Source organism: Euleptes europaea, chromosome 4 (assembly GCF_029931775.1).
Source record: "Euleptes europaea isolate rEulEur1 chromosome 4, rEulEur1.hap1, whole genome shotgun sequence".
Classification (NCBI taxonomy): domain Eukaryota; kingdom Metazoa; phylum Chordata; class Lepidosauria; order Squamata; family Sphaerodactylidae; genus Euleptes; species Euleptes europaea.
Genome location: NC_079315.1, coordinates 112,930,784 through 112,953,903, shown reverse-complemented (window position 1 = coordinate 112,953,903; position 23,120 = coordinate 112,930,784). Strand labels below are relative to the sequence as shown.

The window sequence follows — 23,120 nt, the reverse complement described above, 5'->3', positions numbered from 1 at the left end:
GTGCCAAAACTTTGGAACTCCCTCCTCAGGGAGATTCATCTGTCTCCCTTTATGGTTGTCTTCTGACAGCAAGTAAAGACTTTGTTTCATTTGGCATACCATCTATAATTTTTGTTGGCCTTCCTCCCTGGTTTTGGTGTTGTGTGTGTGTGTGTTATACATTTTATTTAATTATTTTATACATACTTAAATGGATTTAAGTATATATAAATTATTTTTAATTATTTTATTATTTAATTAATAATTTAATAATTATTTGATTATTTTATATATACTTAAATGGATACTAGTCGTGATGCATACCTATTCTCTCCAGGATCAGAGGAGCATGCCTATTATCTTGGGTGCTGTGGAACACAGGCAGGATGGTGCTGCTGCAGTCGTCTTGTTTGGGGGCTTCCTAGAGGCATCTGGTTGGCCACTGTGTGAACAGACTGCTGGACTTGATGGGCCTTGGTCTGATCCAGCAGGGCTTTTCTTATGTCCTTACTTTATTTTAATGCTGATTTAATGTTCAAACGTTTTAATGTTTTTGATGTTCGCCTCCATGGGGACCTTATTTGGGTGGAAAGCAGCACGGAAATGTTTTAAATAAAATTAAATTAAAAATGTGCATTCTGATTTAATGTCTCTATTTGGAGGGGCTGTGGCTCAGTGGTAGAGCATCTGCTTGATATGTAGAAGGTCCCAGGTTCAATCCCTGGCATCTCCAGTTAAAAGCAACCAGGCAAACAGGTGATGTGAAAGACCCCTGCCTGAGACCCTGGAGAGCCACTGCCAGTCTGAGTAGACAATACTGACTTTGATGGACCAAGGGTCTGATTCAGTATAAGGCAGCTTCATGAGCTCATGTGTGTTCCTGTGTTAGTTCTTCAGGATGGGATTGTGGGGGGCTACAGGTTGTATGAGTTCCAATATAGCGGCAAACCAGTTTGCTGTTCCTACGTGAAGGGGCTGGGAGGAAGCAGTGAACTGGGTTTTGTGTTTTTCCAGCAATCTAGGACTACATCAAACGTGTGGAACTCTGGTTTGCAGGGAAAGCACAAAACACAGTCCACCATTTTGTATGCAACAGCAAGCTACTCTTTGCTGCAGAAGAGCATGTCTCTGGATAGTTCACCTCATGCATGTGGAAGCGAAGTTGGGGCAGAATAAGGCAACAGGTTCCCCAGACTCTTTCACATCACAGCAAACCCTGATTTGCAGTTACATCTAAACACAGCCATTACCATGGCCTAGAACTTCTCTCTTCAAAGAGGTGCTAGGAAATCAAGGGCCCCTAACCTTGTAGAGGCTTCACTTCTCTGGGAAAGCTGTTTTTATTTGTTTTCGCTTTGTTAAGAGGCATATTGAAATCTGGAATCTGTAACCACAATGACTGCCAGATTGCTGTAACCTGAAGGGGCATACCAGCAAATGACATGGGACAGATGGCAGAGATAATAAGTCAAGCACTGAACCCGTTCAGTGATCTCTAACAGGATAAAAGAATGGCAGAGTTTCTTCCTTTCAAGTAGCAGGGACTTGTCTGCCGATTGCAGCAATATAGAAGACTTCATCCCAAAGATCCCCAATGTGAGGGGTGTTAAACATACATAAGTGCCCTAAAGAGCAGTGCGTCATCAAATGCGATGAGCCCACCCAACCAAAATTCTGCTGCGGCATCTGCCGGTGGGAATTTTTCTTTTCCACTGCTTTAACAGTGCTACTGAACACCTTTTCATAATAGTCCTGCTTCTTTTTCATTGCATTACGAAGAAATCAAGCGCACTGGCTGTTTTATTTGCTTCTGCAAAGGATTTGGTGCTTGCTCCCATCATTTACCACTGAAACAACAAGATGCACAAAACCCCCTCGATGCACATACTTTCCGCCGTAGGTACTCTGTTGACGGGTTATTACACGGCATGGAACTGCATTGTATTGTTAGGGGGTGGCAGTGCCGGCAGGAGAATGCCAGCCCTCGTAGGATACATTTTTATCCTCCCCTGATGACTAAAAGAAGATAGAATCGTTTGCTGCCCACGGCAGTGAATGAATACGCAGATGATGTCATAACGGGAACTAACTGAAATGGCATTATGTGGCACACAGAAAGATGCAGAATCAGTGTTGGAAGGGGTCCTTAGAAAGCCATCTAGTTCAAGGCAAGACATCCAGAGCTAGAGCATCCCTGACAGATGGCGGTCCAGGCTACTGCTTGAAGACCTCTAGCAAAGGATTGCTGCAAGCAACTGTAAAAATATTCTCACTGTGTCAAGACAGAATCCCTCTTGAAGGAATTTTCCAGCTTAAAGTTTCTTCCCAGACTCTTTGCAGGTGTTCCCAGGTGGGATAAATTAGCTCATGAGGTTCAGCTGTGAATCTGGGAGGGGGAACTCGCTCTCACCCTGGAAAGTACCACGGATACAGCCCCATGATTGGTTGAAGAGATCAGGAGTTTATGGTAGTTTTGTTTCTACAAGCACAGCTAGGGAGAAGAATTTTTTTACCTTTTCCCCTCATTCCTCCTTGCTGCCAGAAAGATGCTTGTAATATGCTCTGGAAACTATCTGCTTTAAGAACCACCTGTGCTGTGTTAGGACTTCAGTAAGTAAGATAGCTAGTTAGATTTATTACTTTTGTGCATTGTACTGCTATTGAGCTGTATACCCTTGCTTTTATTATCTTTCTTAACTTTTTTTTTTCCAATAAAGCTTCATTTTGCTTTATGGTGTGTGTTACTCAAAAGGGTTACCAGTACCAAACCCGGGTGAGCTTGGTTGGGTTACTACACCACGATAGGGCCAGCCATGACACACTGTTCAGAAGTATCTCCTAATAGTCAACTAAAATCCACTATCCTGTATTAAGCACATTAGATTTAGTCTTGCCCTCTGGACCATGCTGTTGGAATAGACGGTCCTTTGCGGTGTCACTTAACTCCAGATCCAGAGGGGGTCTTGTGTGTGTGTGTTAAGTGCCGTCAAGTCGCTTCCGACTCATGGCGACTCTATCAATGAAAGTCCTCCAAAATGTCCTATCTTTGACAGCCTTGCTCAGATCTTGCAAATTGAAGGCTGTGGCTTCCTTTATTGAGTCAATCCATCTCTTGTTGGGTCTTCCTCTTTTCCTGCTGCCCTCAACTTTTCCTATCATGACGGTCTTTTCCAGTGACTCTTGTCGTCTCATGACGTGACCAAAATACGACAGCCTCAGTTTAGTCATTTTAGCTTCTAGGGTCAGTTCAGGCTTGATTTGATCTATAACCCACTGATTTGTTTTTTTGGCAGTCCACGGAATCCGTAACACTCTTCTCCAACACCACATTTCAAAGGAATCTATTTTCTTCCTATCAGCTTTCTTCACTGTCCAGCTTTCACACCCATACATAGTAATAGGGAATATGATGGCATGAATTAATCTAGTCTTGGTGGCCAGAGTCACATCCTTACACTTCAAAATCTTTTCTAGCTCCTTCATGGCTGCCCTTCCTAGTCTCAATCTCCTTCTAATTTCTTGGCTGCAGTCTCCCTTTTGGTTGATAGTGGAGCCAAGGAATAGAAAGTCTTGAACAATTTCAATTTCCTCATTGTCAACCTTAAAGTTGTGTAATTCTCCTGTAGTCATTACTTTTGTTTTCTTGATGTTCAGCTGTAGTCCTGCTTTGGCACTTTCTCTTTTAACTTTCAGCAATAGTTGTTTCAAATCTTCACTATTTTCTGCCAATAATGTAGTGTCATCAGCATATCTCAAATTATTAATGTTCCTCCCTCCAATTTTCACTCCACCTTCATCTAAATCTAATCCAGCTTTCCTAATTATATGTTCTGCATATAGATTGAAGAGATAGGGAGATAAAATACATCCTTGTCTGACACCTTTGCCAATTGGAAACCATTCCGTTTCTCCATATTCTGTTCTAACTGAGGCCTCTTGTCCAGAGTACAGGTTGCGCATCAAAACGATCAGATGTAGTGGCACACCCATTTCCTTTAAAACCAGCCATAGCTTTTCATGATCCACACAGTCAAAAGCTTTGCTGTAATCTATGAAACACAAGCTGATTTTCTTCTGAAATTCTCTCGTACGCTCCAGTAACCAGCGTATATTTGCAATATGATCTCTAGTGCCTCTTCCTTTTCTGAAACCAGCTTGAACATCAGGCATTTCTCGTTCCATATATGGTAACAGCCTTTGCTGTAAGATTTTGAGCATCACTTTACTTGCATGAGAAATTAATGCAATGGTCCGATAGTTGTTGCAATCTTTGATGTCTCCTTTCTTGGGAATTGGAACGTAAATGGATTGTTTCCAGTCTGTGGGCCATTGTTTTGTTTTCCATATCTGTTGGCATATTCTTGTCAAGATTTTGATGGACTCCGTTTCTGTGGCTTGGAATAGCTCTATTGATATCCCATCTGCTCCTGGTGATTTGTTTCTCCCGATTGCTCTCAATGCAGCTTTCACTTCACTTTCTAAAACTGTAGGTTCTTCTTCAAAAGATTCTTCTTGGAAAGAATCTTTTATCCTTTCATCTCTTCTGTATAGTTCTTCAGTGTATTGTTTCCACCTTTTCTTTATTTTGTCCTGTTCAGTTAATGTATTTCCATGCTGATCTTTCAGCATGCCTAACCGTGCTTTAAATTTCCCTTTGATTTCTTGGATCTTGTGGAACAGATCTCTTGTTCTTCCTTTTTTGTTGTTCTCTTCTATTTCTTGACACTGGTTATTATAATAGGTCTCTTTGTCTCTACGTGCTAGTCGCTGGAACATTGCACTTAGACTTTTGATTCTATTTCTGTCACCTTCTACTTTTGCTTCTCGTCTATCTCTGGCAATTTTCAGAGTCTCCTCAGACATCCATCGAGGTTTTTCTTTTCTTTTGGCTACAGGAATAGTCTTTGCACATTCTTCCTTGATAATATCTCTAGTTTCCACCCATAGTTCTTCAGGTTTACATTCACTTGAACTTAGTAATGCAAATCTGTTCCTTACATGGTCTTTAAACTCTTCCGGAATATTGCTTAGATTGTATTTTGGTGCTATGAATGTTTTGGTGTTTTTCTTAAGCTTTATCTTTATTTTCAATATTAGCAATTCATGATCTGTACCGCAGTCGGCTCCTGGTCTTGTTTTGGCCGAGAGAATAGAGCTTCTCCATCTTCTGCTTCCAATTATATAATCTATTTGATTTTTATACTGGCCGTCTGGTGATGTCCATGTATACAATCGTCTATTTGGTTGCCTGAAACATGTGTTTGCAATGAACAGATTGTTGTCTTCACAGAATTCTACGAGGCGTTCTCCTGCTTCATTCCGTGCTCCTAGCCCAAATCTGCCAACAACATTTGATTCTGCTTTGTTTCCTACTTTTGCGTTCCAATCACCTATTATTATCAGCATATCTTGTTTAGGTGTGTGATCAATTTCTTCCTGAACACTGGCATAAAAACTTTCAATTTCTTCCTCATCAGCATCTGTAGTTGGGGCATAAACTTGAAGGATGCTTATGTTGATAGGCTTTCCCTGAAGTCTGATTGATATTATTCGGTCAGACTTTGCATTATAGCTCCTGACTGCCTTTGCTACATCTTGCCTCACTATTAAAGCAACTCCGTTTCTTCTCTTTTTGTCATTCCCTGAATAAAACACTTTGTAATTTTCTGATTGAAAATGTCCTAATCCAGTCCACTTTAATTCACTTATTCCCAGGACTGAAATGTCCATACGTTCCATTTCTTGTTTAACAATTTCAAGCTTACCCTGATTCATGCTTCTCACATTCCATGTTCCTATTTTATGCGTCGAACAGCTTCGGACTTTCCTTTTGCATCTATTCATGTCAACCACTGAACGTCCTTTCGGCTTTAGTCCAATCGCATCATTAAGAACAGCGCTACTCGTACTTGTCCTCTGCTCTACCCCAGTAGCAGATTGAGTGCCATCCGACCTGGGGGTCCCATCTTCCAGCACTATATCTTTTTTCATTTTGGTTTGTCTCATCATAGGGTTTTCAAGGTAAAGGTTGGTCAGAAGTGGTTTACCAGTGCCTTCTTCTGCGCAGTACTAACCAGAGTTAGCCGTAGTGTCACTGCCGTTGTCTACGAAAGATCTTCCGCCAGTGTCACCTTCCACTACTGCTGCTGCCCAGTAGCTAACCTTCAGGGATTCCTCTACCCCCATCCCCATTGGAACTGCCTGTTCTCTTCTGCGGATGTGGCCATTGATCCCTTAAGGGGGTGGATGCATCTTCGTCTGGTGTCTCAGCTGTGACCATTCCGTCTTGAGTGACTCTGCTAGGAGTTTAGTCTCTTGATAGAGTCTAGACCCCTTACGGTATTGCTCTCAGCTTCCCTGACACTCACAAACCCCCTCACCACGTTAAGGTGTGCATCCAGAAGGGGGAGAGGGGGTCTTACCACAGAGTTAAATAGACAGACAGGACAGGGGGTGGAAGGGACATCTGATACCTATCTTTCCTGCTTCCTGTGCTTTGATGTTGTAGACTGATATATCTCAGGACTTTCGATCTCACTCTCACACTTCTCTTTGTTCTCTCTCTCTCAACAGCATCCTTTGATGCTGGAAAAGCTAGAGGCTGCATGCTGCCGCGTGTAGATCTTTCCACACCCAAACAATGGGGTGGAAAGTGGATACCTTTTTATACTTTGAAACTTAGAAAGTTAGTTTAGGGGACTTGTATTGTCTCTTTACTATCAAAAGTGTATTTCCATAATAAATGAGTTTAGTTTGATTTGAAAGAAGCCTGTTGCTTTCTTTTTGTTCTAACCCGCACACATGCGTGGAACCTTCCGCTGTTGCTAAGCCTAGCGCACTTTGCTAATTAATCGGAAATATCTGGTCTAAGAGATATTTCCAACACATGCAACACCCCCCTTAAGGTATTTAAGAGTGCTACTACATCCCCCTTCTGTCTTTTCTCCTCCAGGCTCAAGTGATCCCAAGTTCCTCGACCTTTCCTTACAGGATTTCTCTTCCCAGATCTCTGCCCTCCCCTGAACACCCATTTCAGTTTGCATTCACAAACAGCTGCCTCACACCTGAATTGGAACAGGACTCAATTTATTGCCCATTCGGATCAGCAGCAACTCTTTATGGATCTGTTCTTGGTGAGACGGGTTTCTGTTTTATGAACAGTCACAGTAAATTTCAGCAAAGGGAATCGGATAAGGGTTTAAAAACATCACTAAACGATACCCAAACTGCAAATAATGTACAGTGTGTGAGGGTCAGAGGTGTTTTGTTTTGTTTTGGGGAGGGGAAACACCACTATAGATGTTTCAATAGCCTGTCAAAGCCTCGTCAGAAAGCAGCGCTTACCTGAAGGGAAGTTTCTCGTCGTTGGGCTTGATGCAGCGTACGTAATGCGGAGTAGTGGCATTCAGAGTCTCCATGAGCAAATGCAAGGAATTACGGAACTGGAAGAGCAATTAAAAAAAATCTACACTTAATATTATAATTGGACTGGCAATCAGACACCATCAGATACATCTTCCATAAGACTACCTCAAAGTAGGGTAGCCAGGTCCACCCTCTCCTCCAGAGGGAGGTTTTTGGGGTGGAGCTGGGGTGACAATCCTGCATGCGCAGCTGCGTGCCAAGCGATTATGTTACTTCCAGGTTTACCCTGGAAGTGCCGCATGGTGATGGAATGCTTTAGCACTCAAACCTCAAAAATGCAATTGCCCATCAATCCAAGCAACCTGGCAACCCTACCTCAAAGACGGTCCTTTCCCAACAAAGTCCTTACAAACATTCAGCTGACAATCATGAAGCAAAACCAAGAGCTAATCAATCATACGGAAGAAGAAGAAGAAGAGGAGGAAGAGGAAGAAGAAGAGGAAGAGGAGTAGGAGGAGTAGCAGTTGGTTTTTATATGCTGACTTTCTCAACCACTTAAGGGATACTCAAACCTGGTTATCCCGGGTCCTCATCTGACATCCCCACCACCCCACCCCCAAATCCAGAGCATGTGAAACTTAGACCATGTGGTGCCACAAGCAGGGAGAAGTGAACCAGGCATACTCTTTGACTAGATGTCTCAAACCAGCGAGCCAAGGCACATACCATAGAGGAAGTTAAACAAGTGCAAGGATTGCTGATTCATCTGGAAGATGGGGGAGGGCATTCCAAAGGCAAGATGTCACCATTGAAAAGTTCCCAATTCTCTGGTTGCCACCCAGACAACTCCTTCCCAACTGAAAATACAAGAGTCACCCCATGTAGCCAAACTATTAGTCTCTGGGGTCTCAAAAGTCAGAGGAAATAAAAGCCCCCTTAATATACTGGGGGACATATAGATGACCATTAATGGTGAAACCAGAACAAGGCTCACACTATTCATGAATGGGATTTGCTTGATGCTCATCTGCTTAACATTATATTTTTGGCCGGATAATAAAAGCATGAATCTTGCAGAGCGAGCAGAGAAGTCAAAAACGGGTCTTGCCGCAATGCCTACCTGGTGCCCAACGGTCTTCTTATGCTCCTTGTTGGCAGCTTTCATGACCGGCCTGGCAGAGCGAATATGGACTTTAGAAGAAACCCCTTTCCCAGCCGGAGCCCCTGCCTTCCCCTCTTTCCCGTCATGAAACAAATCGGCCACCATGGGGTACTGGAAGGGAAATAGAAAGGACATGTGAGCGATTAAAGGTTCTTGCTAGGGAAGACACCAAACAAGGCAGGGGGTTCTGATCACGTAGCAAAGATACACTCCATGAAAGGGTTTTAAGACAAAAGCCCAATGTAAACAGCTCAATGTAAAGAGTACTGCACCAAATGCAACGAGGACGTTATATGCTATCTTTGCTAGGGTTTTTTTTTCCGGTTGAAGATCTGCTACTGTCCAGGGGGACTCTTAACATACTGGTAAATGTATTCAGATCTGAGGACATCTTTATGACTGGGATACTTTGATTATTGCAAAATTACAGGCGAGGAATTCAATATCTCTCAATTTAAGAGGTTTTATAAAAGAAATTAAATTTTCTGACTTATTGAAGGCTGTAATTTAAAAAGCATAACCTGCATAGTTTTATTTTATATTTGATGAACACCATTTTAAACTCAGTCATAAAGATTGGTATACTGACATATATTTTTATGTAATTGCATTCTGTATTTTATGTATGTAGACCACTGAGCCCCGTGGCACAGAGTGGTAAGCTGCAGTACTGCAGTCAAAAGCTCTGCTCACGACCTGAGTTCAATCCCGACGGGAGTTGGTTTCAGGTAGCCGGCTCAAGGTTGACTCAGCCTTTCATCCTTCTGAGGTCAGTGAAATGAGTACCCAGCTTGCTGGGGGTAAAGGGAAGATGACTGGGGAAGGCACTGGCAAACCACCCCATAAACAAAAGTCTGCCTAGTAAAAGTCAGGATGTGATGTCACCCCATGGGTCAGGAATGACCCGGTGCTTGCACAGGGGGCTACCTTTACCTTACTTTACCTAGACCACTGAAGAAGGCCACATGGTCGAAATGCGTATGGTCGCATTTTTTGTCTCAACGTTTGGTTGTTATTTTGTGTCTATTTGTGTTATATGTCCATGTGTACAATAGAAATTATAGAGGCTATATTAGGGCCTTAGACAAGTTGTTGATTTTTACTGTAGATACATTTTCATAAGAACATTTAGACTTAGTATTCATTTTGGCCCTTTTGCATGCTGTCTCTTGACCTTAGGGTACCTTAATCCTTCTGTTTTTAGGGTTAAAAGTTGTTTCCCCCCCTTTTTGTTATTGGTGGACTCTTAACATAACTACATCCAAGGAAGGGATCCTAGGAACATAACCACATCCTAGGAACATCTTGCATCAGACACTGACCCCTCTTGGAACCAAGTCCAGAGTCACCTCATTTCTAGTTGGCTCCATAAAAAATTGGCTCCGAAAACAGCGGAATGGTGGATTTACGGTGGGATGTACCCATCCCACCATAAATGACCTGTTTATTGCCTTCCCCAGTCACCTACACTTTATCCCCAGCAAGCTGGGTACTCATTTTACCAACCTTGGAAGGATGAAAGGCTGAGTCCACCTTGAGCCGGCTCCCTGAAACTGACTTCCGTCGGGGCCGAACTCAGGTCGTGAGCAGAGCTTTTGACTGCAGCACTGCAGCTTCCCACTTTGCGCCACGGGGCAGGCATGTAACGCCACTAGCCCCACCGGAAAGGCCCCTGTAGCACTATTTGTCCCGTTGGAGGTAACAAGCAATGAACACAGGGGCCTGTGTTCCCCAGTGGGGCAAATAGCAATTCTCTGGGGTGAGAAAGGATTCCACTTCCACTCCCCTCTGTCCAGAACTCATGAGCTGAGCCAGGGCCTCAGGATGCAAGCAAAAAAAGTAAAAGGCCTCGGGTCTCAGCCCACTGAATTCCCACTGTGACATCTTGTTAAGCTTTCTGCTCAGTGGAAGTGCTTTAGAAAGGAACCAAAAATGAGTCATCTCTCCTTTTCTCTCTCTCGTATATGCATCTTAGGAAAGGGCTTGACGAAAAACTTTCAAAATCCTGACAGCACTCTTGGAAACTCTCGAAAAACCAAATCAGGGGCCAAACATGCGAAGGGAAACTTCAGGATGTGGGAATTACGCAGGAGTGCTTCTTTTGACTCTCAGATCAAGTCCCTTGCATGTTCTCTACCTCACAGCATTTCTCTTTGCCCCAGTTTGCCATTAGTTTGTGCCATCCTCATTACATTTTGCACATTTGCTAAATCAAGCCATATTGGCAGAAAAGAAATCAAATCCTAAACAGAAAACTTTTCTGAGGTAAAAGAAAAGACGCTCTGAAGCAAAGCTAGTTCTCTCTCCACGGCAGCAAAGACACGCGCTTAAAAACAACAGGCAACTGAAGTCAGAATTCCCCCCCAACCCAGCATTGCCTTTATTAAGATGGCATTTGTGATTTCTCATCAGAGGTTCCTGGAGATTAATTGGCTTAACATTGTTTGCGTATCTGCCAAAAGCCCACCGAGAAAAGAAACTGTTTGCACTTTATTATCATTTGGCTCGACACGAGACTGTGCATTTGTTTTGTGCTCCCAAAAGGTTTTATTTTAATCTCATCCGCCTACGATATTCTTCTTTTCTAGCTCCCTGCCTACAGCGAGCCTCTCTGTTCAGCCAGCCCCTCCAGATCACTTTCCCCTGGTTTTACAGCGAGATCAGGATGTCAGCTAACCACTGTCTTATTTTATACTTGTCAAGTCCTGGTTCAGATGTTTTGTGGCGGAGCGCCTATACATTTCCTGGAAGTTGCAGACCCCCCAACCCTAAAATCAGAGCCAGGGACGCACGGCGGAGGCTGACAGGATCGGATCCAAAGTGTGAGTAAAACCAGGAACTGTGTAGCCAATGATCAGACCCAGGCAGACAGCCAGAAAAAACATTTTGATGGAGTGCATGTATGTGGCAGAATATGCCCTGGAACGGAGATTGGGCTGGAAGCGTGAGTGAAGAGGGATCTGATATTCAGAAGATCTGTTCTCACAAGAGACCAAATTTAAAGTCATTTTAAAATGCTGCGAGGGCCCGATCCTGATTGGGTTGCAGCACAGCGAGCTGAGGCGTTCTTGAGAGCCAGCGAGGTGTCGTGGTTAAGAGTGGTGGTTTGGAGCAGTGGAGTCTGATCTGGAGACCCGGGTTTGATTCCCTGCTCCTCCACATGAGCGGCAGAGGCTAATCTGGTGAACCGGGTTGGTTTCCCCACTCTTACACATGAAGCCAGCTGAGTAACCTTGGGCTAGACACACTCGCTCAGCCCCACCTACCTCACAGGGTTTCTGTTGTGGGGAGGGGAAGGGAAGGTGATTGTAAGCCGGTTTGATTCTTCCTTAAGTGGTAGAGAAAGTCGGCATAGAAAAACAACTCTTCTTTTTTATCCCATCAAGTCACAGCCAACTTGTAATGACCCCGTAGAGTTTTCAAGGCAAGAGATGAACAGAGGTGGTTCGCCATTGCCTGCCTCTGTGTAGCAACCCTGGACTTCCCTGGTGGTCTCCCATCCAAGTACTAACCAAGGTCGAGCCTGCTTAGCTTCCAAGATCTGTCAAGATAGGGCTAGCCTGGGCTATCCAGGTCAGGGTGGTGATCCCAAAGCTTGGCTAATGCCGTTTTCAATGACATTCATAGCCACAGTTATGCAGGTGGGTGATTTCTTGCTCCAGGGAAGGGAGGTTATGTTCACTGCCTCCTTTCCTAAACTTTGCATAAGTTACATGTCTGCCCCAGATCAAAATGTGCATACTTGCGGTGAGTTTTTTTGCAAATGCAAAATTTTTTGCAGCTGGCCCCACACCCTTCCAGCATTTCTATATGCTATTTTGAAAAAAGAACTCCCTTTTTTTAGTAGCCCATTCTGACTTGAGTGGAAACTGCAAATGCCTCCTCTGGCCAGCCACCAACTGGGGAGGGGCTGTGGCTCAGTGGTAGAGCTCTGTTCATCTCAAGCCTTGAAAAGCCTACGGGGACACCATAAATCAGCAGCGACCTGATGACACTTTCCGCCACATGCCTGGCCCATCTAACTGATCTAGATGTCCCAGGCCAGCCCCATCTCATCAGATGTCAGAAGCCAAGGAGGGTCGGCCCTGGTTAATACTTGGATGGGAGACCACCAAGGAAGGCCAGGGTTGCTATGCAGAGGCAGGCAACGGCAAACCACCTCTGAACGTCTCTTGCCTTGAAAACTCTATAGGGTCACCATAAGTCGGCCACAACTCTTTCCACCACCATCAGTACTATATAAATGGTTATGAAGGACCTTTCTCTGCCTGAGACCCGAATAGATACTGCCAGATACTGAGGGGCTGTGGCTCAGTGGTAGAGCATCTGCTTGGTACAATCCCCGGCATCTCCAGTTAAAGAGACTAGGCAAGTAGGTGATGTGAAAGACCTCTGCCTGAGACTCTGGAGAGCTGCTGCTGGTCTGAGTAGACAATACTGACTTTGATGGACCAAGGGTCTGATTCAGTATAAGGCAGCTTCATGTGTTCATGACTCATGAGCTAGTAAACTGCTAAATGACATGTGGTTATCTCATTCTCATAACATTAGAATGATTGGTCACAAATCCAAGACCTCGACTGCAAAGACTTTCCCCCTGAAGCCCTGCAGGATGCTTCTCTCATGAGCATGATTATCTGGAGAGGAAGACAACATTGATCTTTGACCTCTGTCAAGCTCCTACCTTACAAGTAATTTTCAAAAGAAGAATGGCTAAGGGTATAACGCTGGAAAGAGGATCTCTGACAATCAGTTGAGCTTTAGCACCAGAGGACTCACTTGACTCTGAAACACTTGCCCTATTGTGGCCTGCCTGACTATTTCTGGGGGATAAATTTCAGAGGTGTGAAATTACCACTGGCTTCACAGCACACTCAGATGGAAAAGTCAGAAGTAGAGGGTCTGGGATTTGGAAATATAATACATTTGGAAGAGTAATGGGGGAGGGAAGATGAGCAAAATGCCATGAATACAAAGCAGAGTTTGAGAAAAAGATAGCTGGCTTGCTCCACAGGCCGCAGAATACCTGTTCAGATGCACTAGTTAGAATGGAAACAGATAATGAACAAAAACACACGATAATCACTGGAAAACTTTATGGTGTGGTGGTCATAACCACATGGCAGGGTGATCACCATGACTGCCAAACACCTCTGGTAGTGGCAATGTTGCCACGCGTTCCAGGTGGCCACAGGACATCCGCATCCTCATATGTTCAGAGTGGCACTTGCATAGTTACTAATGCTTTTGATGTAATTGTTCTAGTATTTAAAACTGCTTATACTGATTTGCTTGAAAGGGGATTATAACAACTGAAAGCAAAGAGATTGTAGTTACAGGAGCGAAGGAAGGCAATGGGTTACTTGGTTCCTTTGAAGGCATGGGTGCTAGCCAATATATCCCAACAGCAGCACGCATTTGACTCGCCACATGCTACCACGTTTTTCCCAGTTGTCTGCTTTCCTTTGCTCCAGAATTACTGAAAGCTGATCTTTGAAAGAACTATCATGCACATCTCTAGGAAACACCCCTGGAAGTCCTTTTCATCAGATATCCCGGCAGCACAGCCCTTTCGACAGCAGGAAAGTCCAGGTGGAATGTTTCACTGCTCCGTGTCAGGCGCCTAACAATTACCTGCCATTTCTAATAAGCTTTACTCTCACAGCTATTCAGGGTAAAACTGGGTGATCTTCCTGGTGGCGTTAAGCTTTTTTAATTTCGCTTCTGAGCAGTGCTTAAGCCCTTCTCGGCTATAATTACAATCAAACATTCCTGAGCGCACAAAGGGAAGAAAAACTGCACAGCTCAGCAATTCAGAAGCAGCACTGACACCGAACGCTGGGGCGACTTGTAGACAATGCCCAGCTCCTTCCCAAGTTCCGAACAGATTGTTAAAAAGGACAGCCCAAGCATGAGCTGAGTGCCGATCCTTCCCCAGAGGTGATTTTTCACCCTCTTCCCCTCTTGTTAGGTCCTTGTTTATCTCTCTCGGTTGTTTTTGCCAAGAGAAACGCTCGAGGGTGAAAGTCCTCAGAGAACTCCTCTGAAATCACCCGGGCAGGCAGAACGCAGTGGCAAGAGACCGTTTCCAAAGAGACTGGGACAACTGAGCGCGCTGCGTGGAGCAGATAACAACCATTTAAATGACAGGTTAATTTCACTTCATTGTTAAGAGGATCCAGACGGGGAAGGAGGCGAAGAAGCAAACAGATTAAAAGAAGAGCCCACGGCTGAACGAGGAACACAAAAGCGTATGCGTGTGAGTGATATTCTGAGCAAGATTCTATTTTGGTAACAACAAGAGAGTTCAACAAAAAGCCTTCTACAATTTTTTTTGGGGGGGACGGGAGGGAGGGTCACTCTGCAGGATGGTGGCATACAATCTCTGGAGTGGGTCTCTCCAACCGTATGAAGGAGTGTAGCAAAATAAAATTAAAAATCAGACTTCCCTCTTCCTGCCACAGTGGCTTGCACTAGCCCAGATTCTGAACGTGAAGCTGGAGAACCCTAAAGCTAAAAGGGATTCCCCTCCCCCCTTCAGTAAAGATAGAAATGACAATTTGGGCAAAGAAGCCAAGAAAACACAGCTGCAGAGAGGGGGCTGCCCTTAGTTTAAATCACTTTTTCAATACTCAAAAAGGAGGGGGGAATTGGTGGGCTACGTTGTTGGGAGAGCAGGCAGCTTTCCGCTGCTTTGAAAAATTACTCATGGATAAGCGCTGAGCTCGCAGCTAACAAACTTTAAAAAAACACCACGATTTTAATAAATTGCTTTGTTGTAATTGGTTATATTTAAAACAGCTATCCTAAGTGCTATCTTAAGTGGTGGGGGGGGGGGCGCAAAAGGCCTTTGGAGGCAACATGACCCCTATGCCAATGTAGATGCTGCTTGGGCATTTATGCCAGCGCAGGGCCACTTACACTGGCGCTGAGGAGCAGTGCAGCAGTGCCATGCATAGGCGCCGGCACAGTCTCAGCAGCAGCATATCTCCAGCACCAAAGGGGGCATTCTCAGGGTGGGGCTGACGATGGTCAGCTCCATGAGCCCGTTCACTCTGGTCATGCCCCCTTTTGCAGCACAAACCTGTGCCTTCAAAAATGGTGCCACAGCCAATAGAGCACAGCAAGCTCAGGAGGTGACTCAACTGTGCCATGGCTGGTGCCCCGGCCTGCACCCCGGCTGCACCTCAACTACCCCCCTTTATTTATGCCCAGTTATTTGAAAACGTGAATGTATCACCTGAAAATAAGGTGAAGCATGCCATCAAATCATAGCTGACTGAGGTTCATGGGGTTTTCAAGGCATGAGATGAGCAGAGGTGATTTGCCATTGCCTGCCTCTGCATAGCAACCCCAGTCTTCTTTCTCATCCAACTTCTGATTGTGGTCAACCCTACTTAGCTTCAAACTCTGATGAGATTAGGCTAATCTGGGCAATGAGGGCTGCTTCTTGAAAATGAAGGAAGAATTTACAGTTCTGAGAATGAGGGAATGGCATGCATCGCTTGGTCCTTGTGATGGTACAGGTGCTAGCCAATACCTCTCCCAGACCGCAGTGTTCCTCAACAGGGATTCTTCTGACAAATTATATTGAAAGACTGTGGTAAGCAAAAGGAAGTTAGCGTTGCTTTGAAAGGACTAACAAAGGAAGCTTGTTCTCTGTAATCCAACCTTAGCAAACGGTTGGAAAGAAGAAGCAACGATCACGTGCAACGAGCCAAAATTTAGTCTATCTTTTCAAGCATCTCAGATTTTTACCTTGCTGGCTTTCAGGATGTTGATCTGTTCTTCATACACGGTATCTCTGTTTTTCTCCAGAAATCCATCACACTGGTATTCCACCTATGGCACACAACAAGAGAGCAAAGGAGAAGAAAAACAAAACAAAACACCAGTTAAGGCCTAGAGCACAGAACATCCTAACGCGGATGCCCAGACATACTACACCCAAAGAGGCATTTGATAGAATCACTTCTAAGAATTACTTTCCCATGTTTATAGTTGCTAGGGCTGTGCACCATTTCTCCCGGTATTTTTCCGGTTCAAGTTTAATAAACCCGGAAATTTTCGAAAAACCCGAAAAGCCGAATATAAGGGATTTGGCTTTTTTGAAAAAATCGAAATTTTGGGGGTTTATTAAACCCAAACCCCCATAAATTTGTGGCTCAGAGCTGAGACAAGGTAGGTTAGCCAGACAGTCACCCTCTCCAACCCACTCCCCCCTTACCTTATCCGCAAAATGCACAACGATGAAGGAGGTGTTTGACATGCGAGGCTTTTGGAAGTGCTGGCACCCACCATGGCGATCGTACAGTTTCTGTGCCCAGTTCTCATCTGTTCCCTTTGGGACCTTTTAAAAGGGGGAAGAGGAAGGAGAGGCGGTTACAACAGAAAGGCCCAGGTTTGCAGAGGCAGGAGAAATTCCTGCTGGCTTGACTAAAATTGTCGCGGTGAAAGCAGTTCTGAACGAGAATCTGCACTGGCTGTTCATTATGCACCAAAGATCAAAATTTTTTATCGATGGGTCACTTCTCTCAAACTTACCCAGGTACAACATGCATGCGCATCCCAGCAGTTGTGACAAATGGACATGTGCACGAACAAGCCCCGTTCCATTGGTACCTGCTTCCATTAATTTAAAAGGGGGAAAGCAGCAGTTTCCATACATGTGCACTCTTTGCAAGCTGCACAGCTGGTATGTATTTTGTACTTGGGCATAGACAGGTAGAAGACATAGCCACTCTGAGTCAAAACTGCAATTTAAGAAAGATGTAGACAAGCTGGAACGTGTCCAGAGGAGGGCAACAAAGATGGTGAGGGGTCTGGAGACCAAGTACTATGAGGAAAGGTTGAAGGAGCTGGGTAGGTTTAGCCTGAAGAGGAGAAGACTGAGAGGGGATGTGATAACCATCTTCAAGTACTTGAAGGGCTGTCATATAGAGGAGGGTGCCGAGTTGTTTTCTGTTGTCCCAGAAGGTTGGACCAGAACCAACGGGTTGAAATCAAATCAAGAGTTTCCATCTAGATATTAGGAAGAATTTTCTAACAGTTAGAACAGTTCCTCAGTGGATCAGGCTTCCTCGGGAGGTGGTAAACTCTCCTTCCCTGGAGGTTTTTAAGAAGAGGTTAGATGGCCAGCTAATTGTGAAATTCCTGCATTGTGCAGGGAGTTGGACTAGATGACCCTGGTGGTCCCTTCCAACTCTATGATTCTATGAAAGGCTGTCCACAGCCAGTGTGTTCAGTGCCGTCAAGTCGCTGCTGACTCAGGGTGACCCTATGAATCAATGTCCTCCAAAATGCCCTATCGTTAACAGCCTTGCTCAGGTCTTGCAGACCGAGGGCTGTGGCTTCCCTGATTAAGTCAATCCATCTCCTGTTGGGTCTTCCTCTTTTCCTGCTGCCTTCAGCTTTTCCTAGCATGATTGTGTTTTCCAGTGACTCTTGTCTTAATGTGACCAAAGTACGATAGCCTCAGTTTAGTCATTTTAGCTTATAGGTACAGTTCAGGCTTGATTTGGTCCAGAACCCACTAATTTGTCTTTTTGGCAGTCCACGGTATCCATAAAACTCTCCTCCAACACCACATTTCAAAGGAATCAACTTTCTTCCTGCCAGCTTTCTTCACTGACCAACTTTCACACCCATACATAGTAACAGGGAATACTGTGGCATGATCTTGGTTGCCAGCGACACACCCTTACGCTTAAGATCTTTTCTAACTCCTCGGTGGCTGATGTTCCCGATCAATCTCAATCTCCTGCTGATTTCTTGATTGCAGTCTCCACAGCCAAAGCAGTAACCAAATAGGGGTTCTATGCTTTCTCAGTTGGATAGGTCTCCCAATCACCATGCTGAAAAGGTGAAGGGCCATAGCTCAGTGGTAGAGCATCTGCTTGGCATGCAGAAGGTCCCAGGTTCAATCTCTGGCATCTCCAGTTAAAGGGACTAGGAAAATAGGTGATGTGAAAGACCTCTGCCTGAGACCCTAGAGAGCTGTTGCCTGTCTGAGTAGACAATACTGACTGATTCAGTATAAGGCAGCTTCATGTGTTCATGTGAAACCTGGGACCTCAGCAAAATATGCTGCCGACCAGTCAGGCACAGCTCCCCACCAAAATGGAAATGAATAAATAAATATCCCGGATGGAAGCCTGGGACAGTTTTACAGGCCACATATAAATCTCGGGCCTTTTTTAGTTTTATGTTTATCTTTTACAAATATTTTCTCCTGCATCATTTATTATACTTTATAATTTTTTTTACAGCAAGGTGTAATTTTTTTACAGCAAGGAAAAGAGAAGATAAATATTTATGCAGAAATTTATTCTGGTTGAATGTTTTTCTTCTTCTACCCCAATAAGTAAACTCAACTTTTGCTGGGGGGAGCAATAACTTTTCCAGATTAAAGTAAAAAGTATTAATTACGTAAAGAAGAAATAATGTGTATGGTGAAAAACCACATTTCAGCAGTTAGTTGACAGTATCTCCCTATGAAAACAATCTTAATTTCATAACCATCCATAGCACAGTACTCAAAAGCTGCTTCTTCTGCATTTAATTATGCAGAATAAAGCAATTTCAGAATCTTTTCTATACAACTTCTCTTTGTCATTAGGATAGGTTACCTGGGGTTACTCACTTGTTCAGGTATCCTTACAATGCAAAGATCTTATATTCACCCAAGTTTTTACAAAGAGTATATTATAGTGCTTAACAATGTAGTTCATCAACCATTGTTCAACCAACCCGAAGGCTGCTCTTTTCCTGGGTTTGCCACTGATACCACCAATCCATAACATATCCCACGTTCTTTTAACGGAGGATAGCTGCTTTCCCTTAAATTTCAGTGGGGCAGGATTGCAGTCAAAGCTGGATTGTTACAAGTATTTTATGCTTAAATCGCAGAAGTGGTCCTTGGGACAACATGATGGGGAATAGGATTATTCTCCCCATAAAATTGGGAATTACTGCTAAGGCTAATATGGCTCAATCTAGCCGGATCTCGGCAGATCTCAGAAGTTAATTGGGATAAGCCCTGGTTTAATACTTGGATGGGAAACCATCAAGGAATACCAGGGTCACTATGCAGAGGCAGACAATGGCAAACCACCTCTGAAATGTCTTTTGTCCTAATCTGGATGGGCCAAGCTAGCCCAGCCTCATCAGATCTTGGAAGCTAGGCAGAGTTGGCCCTGGTTAATACTTGGATAGGAGACCACAAAGGAAGTCGAGGATTGCTATGCTGAGGAAGGCAATGGCAAACTACTTATGGGTCACCATAAGTCAGTTGTAATTTGACAGCCCTTTCCACCACCACCAATAAGATTAAAGCAATACCAAAAATGTTTTTTTTTACACTTCTCCAGCTGAGTCAAAGAAGAATGACCAGACCTTGCTTTCAGCAACTGGGGGGCACCATGGAGCTCTGTCAGCTATCCCATGAAGGATTCATGGATACACAACATCCCGTGGACTCCCTTGCACCTCCACAACAATCTTAAGTTGAGAGGAAAGACCACTACCACCCGATTCCCCAACTGGGACCCCAAGGCCACTTCCTCCTTACAGACCAAGAAAGTAGTTGAACTGAATGTTATCTTTCAAGATGCTAGTCATGTAAATGATAAAAAGGTCTAGTGTGTTTTCTAAAACCACATTCCACAGCCATTTAACATTTCAGCTATGTCTCTTTTTAAAGTAACAGACAATACAGCTCCAATTTAATGTAAAGGTATGCTCTTACTGCATTTGGGGGGCCATAAAGAATTGGGTGGGCAACAGATGGGGGGGATAGATAAACGGGGAAATTTCCCCACCCTGGCCCAAACAGCTCCTCGAGGATATTTGTGAACTGGGTTGCAGTTTGTTTACTTTGTTTATAGGCCACCCTTCTTGCTGAGAAAATAAGGAAATCCCTGCTGGATCAGACCAAGGTCCATCAAGTCCAGCAGTCTTCTCACACAGTAGCCAACCAGGTGCCTCTAGGAAGCCCACAAACAAGACATCTGCAGCAGCATAACCCTGCCTGTGTTCCACAGCACCTAATAGAATAGGCATGCTCCTCTGATCCTGGAGAGAATAGGTATGCAGCATGACTAGTAGCCATTTTTACTAGTAGCCTTAAATAGCCCTCTCCTCCATGAACATGTCCACTACTCTCTTAAAGCCTTCCAAATTGGCAGCCATCACCACATCCTGGGGCAGGGAGTTCCACAATTTAACTACGCGTTCCACAATTTAAATAAATAAATCACTGAGACCCAAGGAAGATTACAAAATGCACAAATCCATTCCAACTGACAGGAAATACCACCAACAAACAATGGAGCAGAATGCGGATTACAGAATTGGAAAACATTGCAAACAAGGAACTGCTGACAGCAATAAAAACCAGGGCAAGACATACCATTATGCAGAAAGTGGGTTACAAAAGTAGAAGCCAAGGCAGTAAAAGGAAGGCGATGCATACAGTAAACATGGCAACGGACTGCAAACCTATTCCCTCACAAAAGCGACCTCCCGAGCTGTTCTATTATACTGTAGTTCTAATCCCTCTATAAAAACCATTAAGATCTGCCCAAAGAGGCTAACATTCATTCAAGCATACTGTACATTATTCCCAACGTTTCCATTCGTGGGGGTGTCATCACATCCCAGAACATTTTCCGCAACCATTCCAGCACTTTGAAGATGGGACCCTTCCCCATACTACCACCAGAAATATGGACTGACCTTTCGTTGTCACAGGAAGAGCTATAACATAGTTTCTTTAAAAGGGCTCATAAGGATTTGGGTCAGGCTGTTGTGGTTATCTGCAATTTTGGGGGAAGGGGTTAGGCATTCCATTGCTCTATGCTGTACTTTGTATGATACCCCGGAGTCTTCTCTTAGCATGGTGGTTTATAAATATTTTTAACAAACAAATAAAGGCCAGTGCCTGAGGCTACATTCAGCATGATCCCTCTTACAGAAGCAGAATGCTTTTATTCTCCCAGGCTTTCAGTGGTTGTGTTAACGGGTTCTTTTCCTTGTTTCTACTGCTAATGTTACCGTTGCTGAAGAGACGATATAGTTTTTTTCTACTGCTAAGCCATTTAAAAATTTTACCATTTCAACAGTTGCGAAAATGATATTTTTATTTGTTGAGCTGGATGGTTTTTAAAGATCCTTTCACTGCTCTTATTTTTACGATCTTTATGGGTCTTGCACCAATTTGTAATTATTTTTCAATAGCTTAAGATTTTCTGTTCGCCGACACAGGCGGCCTGTGGTTAGGAAAGCAGTAAAGGGATGAGCTCAGCTGTAAGACAAACTGTGGGAACAGGGGAGTGTGGTGGGAATTTTTTTAGTATTAAACATATTCTTGTTTGTGTTAAGAAAGAACCATTTATAGGCCTTAACGTATAGTTTGAAACGCAGTAAGGCCCATGGCTTTAGCTTTCAGCTGCTTCTAGTCTGACTCCTTCTTCAAATTAGAATCTGTGATCTTGAAATTACATTACTAGGAGATAGATGTTTGCAATTGCTTTCCGGGACACAAAAGGCCATTTAACTAGCAACAAAAATCTCTGCTAGATTAAGGGAAATTGTTTAGGCAAACAAAGCTTCACAGACAAGCAATTGTCAGCTAAGTAACATATTAAGAACAGAAAGTTTCACAGAAAGGAAACAGGCCCAGCTCCGGAAAGCTTGTAAAAAAGGGCTGTTGAAGATTCTCTTTCCCATGGTTTAGCGTATAAAGGGTCTCGCAAGATCCCCTGTTTCCTTATCATTCTGGGGAAAGAAATTAGGCTCTAGCCATCTCTCCTTAGAGTGATCCAGAGATCTCTGATAACTGTTTTGTCTGTGTATATGTGAGTCTGTTAAATTCTGCCTTAAATATTAAAGTTAAGTACTGTTTCTTTCCTTTCTTTGTATTTTTCCTGTACGCTTAATAAATCTCTCTGGTTCACTATCATAACGTTTGTGTAGTATGTAAGAGTTTTCTGATGCATGATCTATGTTTCCCTGGTCATTGCTTTTGGTGAGTAGAGCAGGCTGGGAAATTCCAATTTCAAAGAACCCAAGGGAGAACTAAAATTCTCCGGTCAGGGAGGTTTAAAAATGCGCTCCCCACAACTCTGCTCGGCTAAGCACACAAGAGCGAAGCAGCGGTTTTTAAAGTTTAAAGCTTATCACTTCACGGTCTCGCCTCCTGCCCCTGACTACGCTCTGTGATGTTCACCCATGTGGCAGAATCCAACGCGCGAAATAAGCATCTCCGGACTGCTCACCTTACATTCTTCATCCAACAAGTCAAAGATACCCAGTTTAGCTTCTATGAGGTCTATGCACGGCTGGTTATCATAAAAGTCGATGAGAGTCCAAGGGATTTCTTCCTTCATATACTCCTCTTGCTCCAATTTAAACACATGCTGCAACAGAAAGAGATAGTAAAGATCTGTCTGGGTTTACAGAATAGTAACTTGATGATAAACGAGAAAGGTTCTCATGGGCCTAGTAGACCAACAAGGCTTAGCCGGCACTGTGGGCAAGTTCTTAGCCAGCATCTAGATTAAATCTGTGTTTTGTTCTTGTTTTCATTTCTCATTTTTGGTATTATGGACTCAAG

At 43.9% G+C, this 23,120-nt stretch overlaps 1 protein-coding gene and 1 non-coding gene across 2 annotated transcripts in view; one reads left to right on the top strand and one right to left on the bottom strand.

Annotated features, from left to right (window-relative positions):
* Window positions 1–23,120, bottom strand: part of MYO5B (myosin VB) — a 336,132-nt gene that overhangs the window by 106,004 nt on the left and 207,008 nt on the right. The window contains exons 12-16 of the mRNA XM_056847832.1: window positions 22,783–22,923; window positions 16,734–16,856; window positions 16,265–16,348; window positions 8,465–8,617; window positions 7,324–7,421 (exon numbers count right to left, since the gene is read on the bottom strand). Of these exons, the coding sequence (XP_056703810.1) occupies window positions 7,324–7,421; window positions 8,465–8,617; window positions 16,265–16,348; window positions 16,734–16,856; window positions 22,783–22,923 (599 nt within the window). The remainder of the gene's footprint in view (window positions 1–7,323; window positions 7,422–8,464; window positions 8,618–16,264; window positions 16,349–16,733; window positions 16,857–22,782; window positions 22,924–23,120) is intronic.
* On the top strand, window positions 641–712 carry TRNAI-GAU (transfer RNA isoleucine (anticodon GAU)). Its single transcript has one exon. It is a non-coding gene; the product is annotated as a tRNA-Ile (tRNA).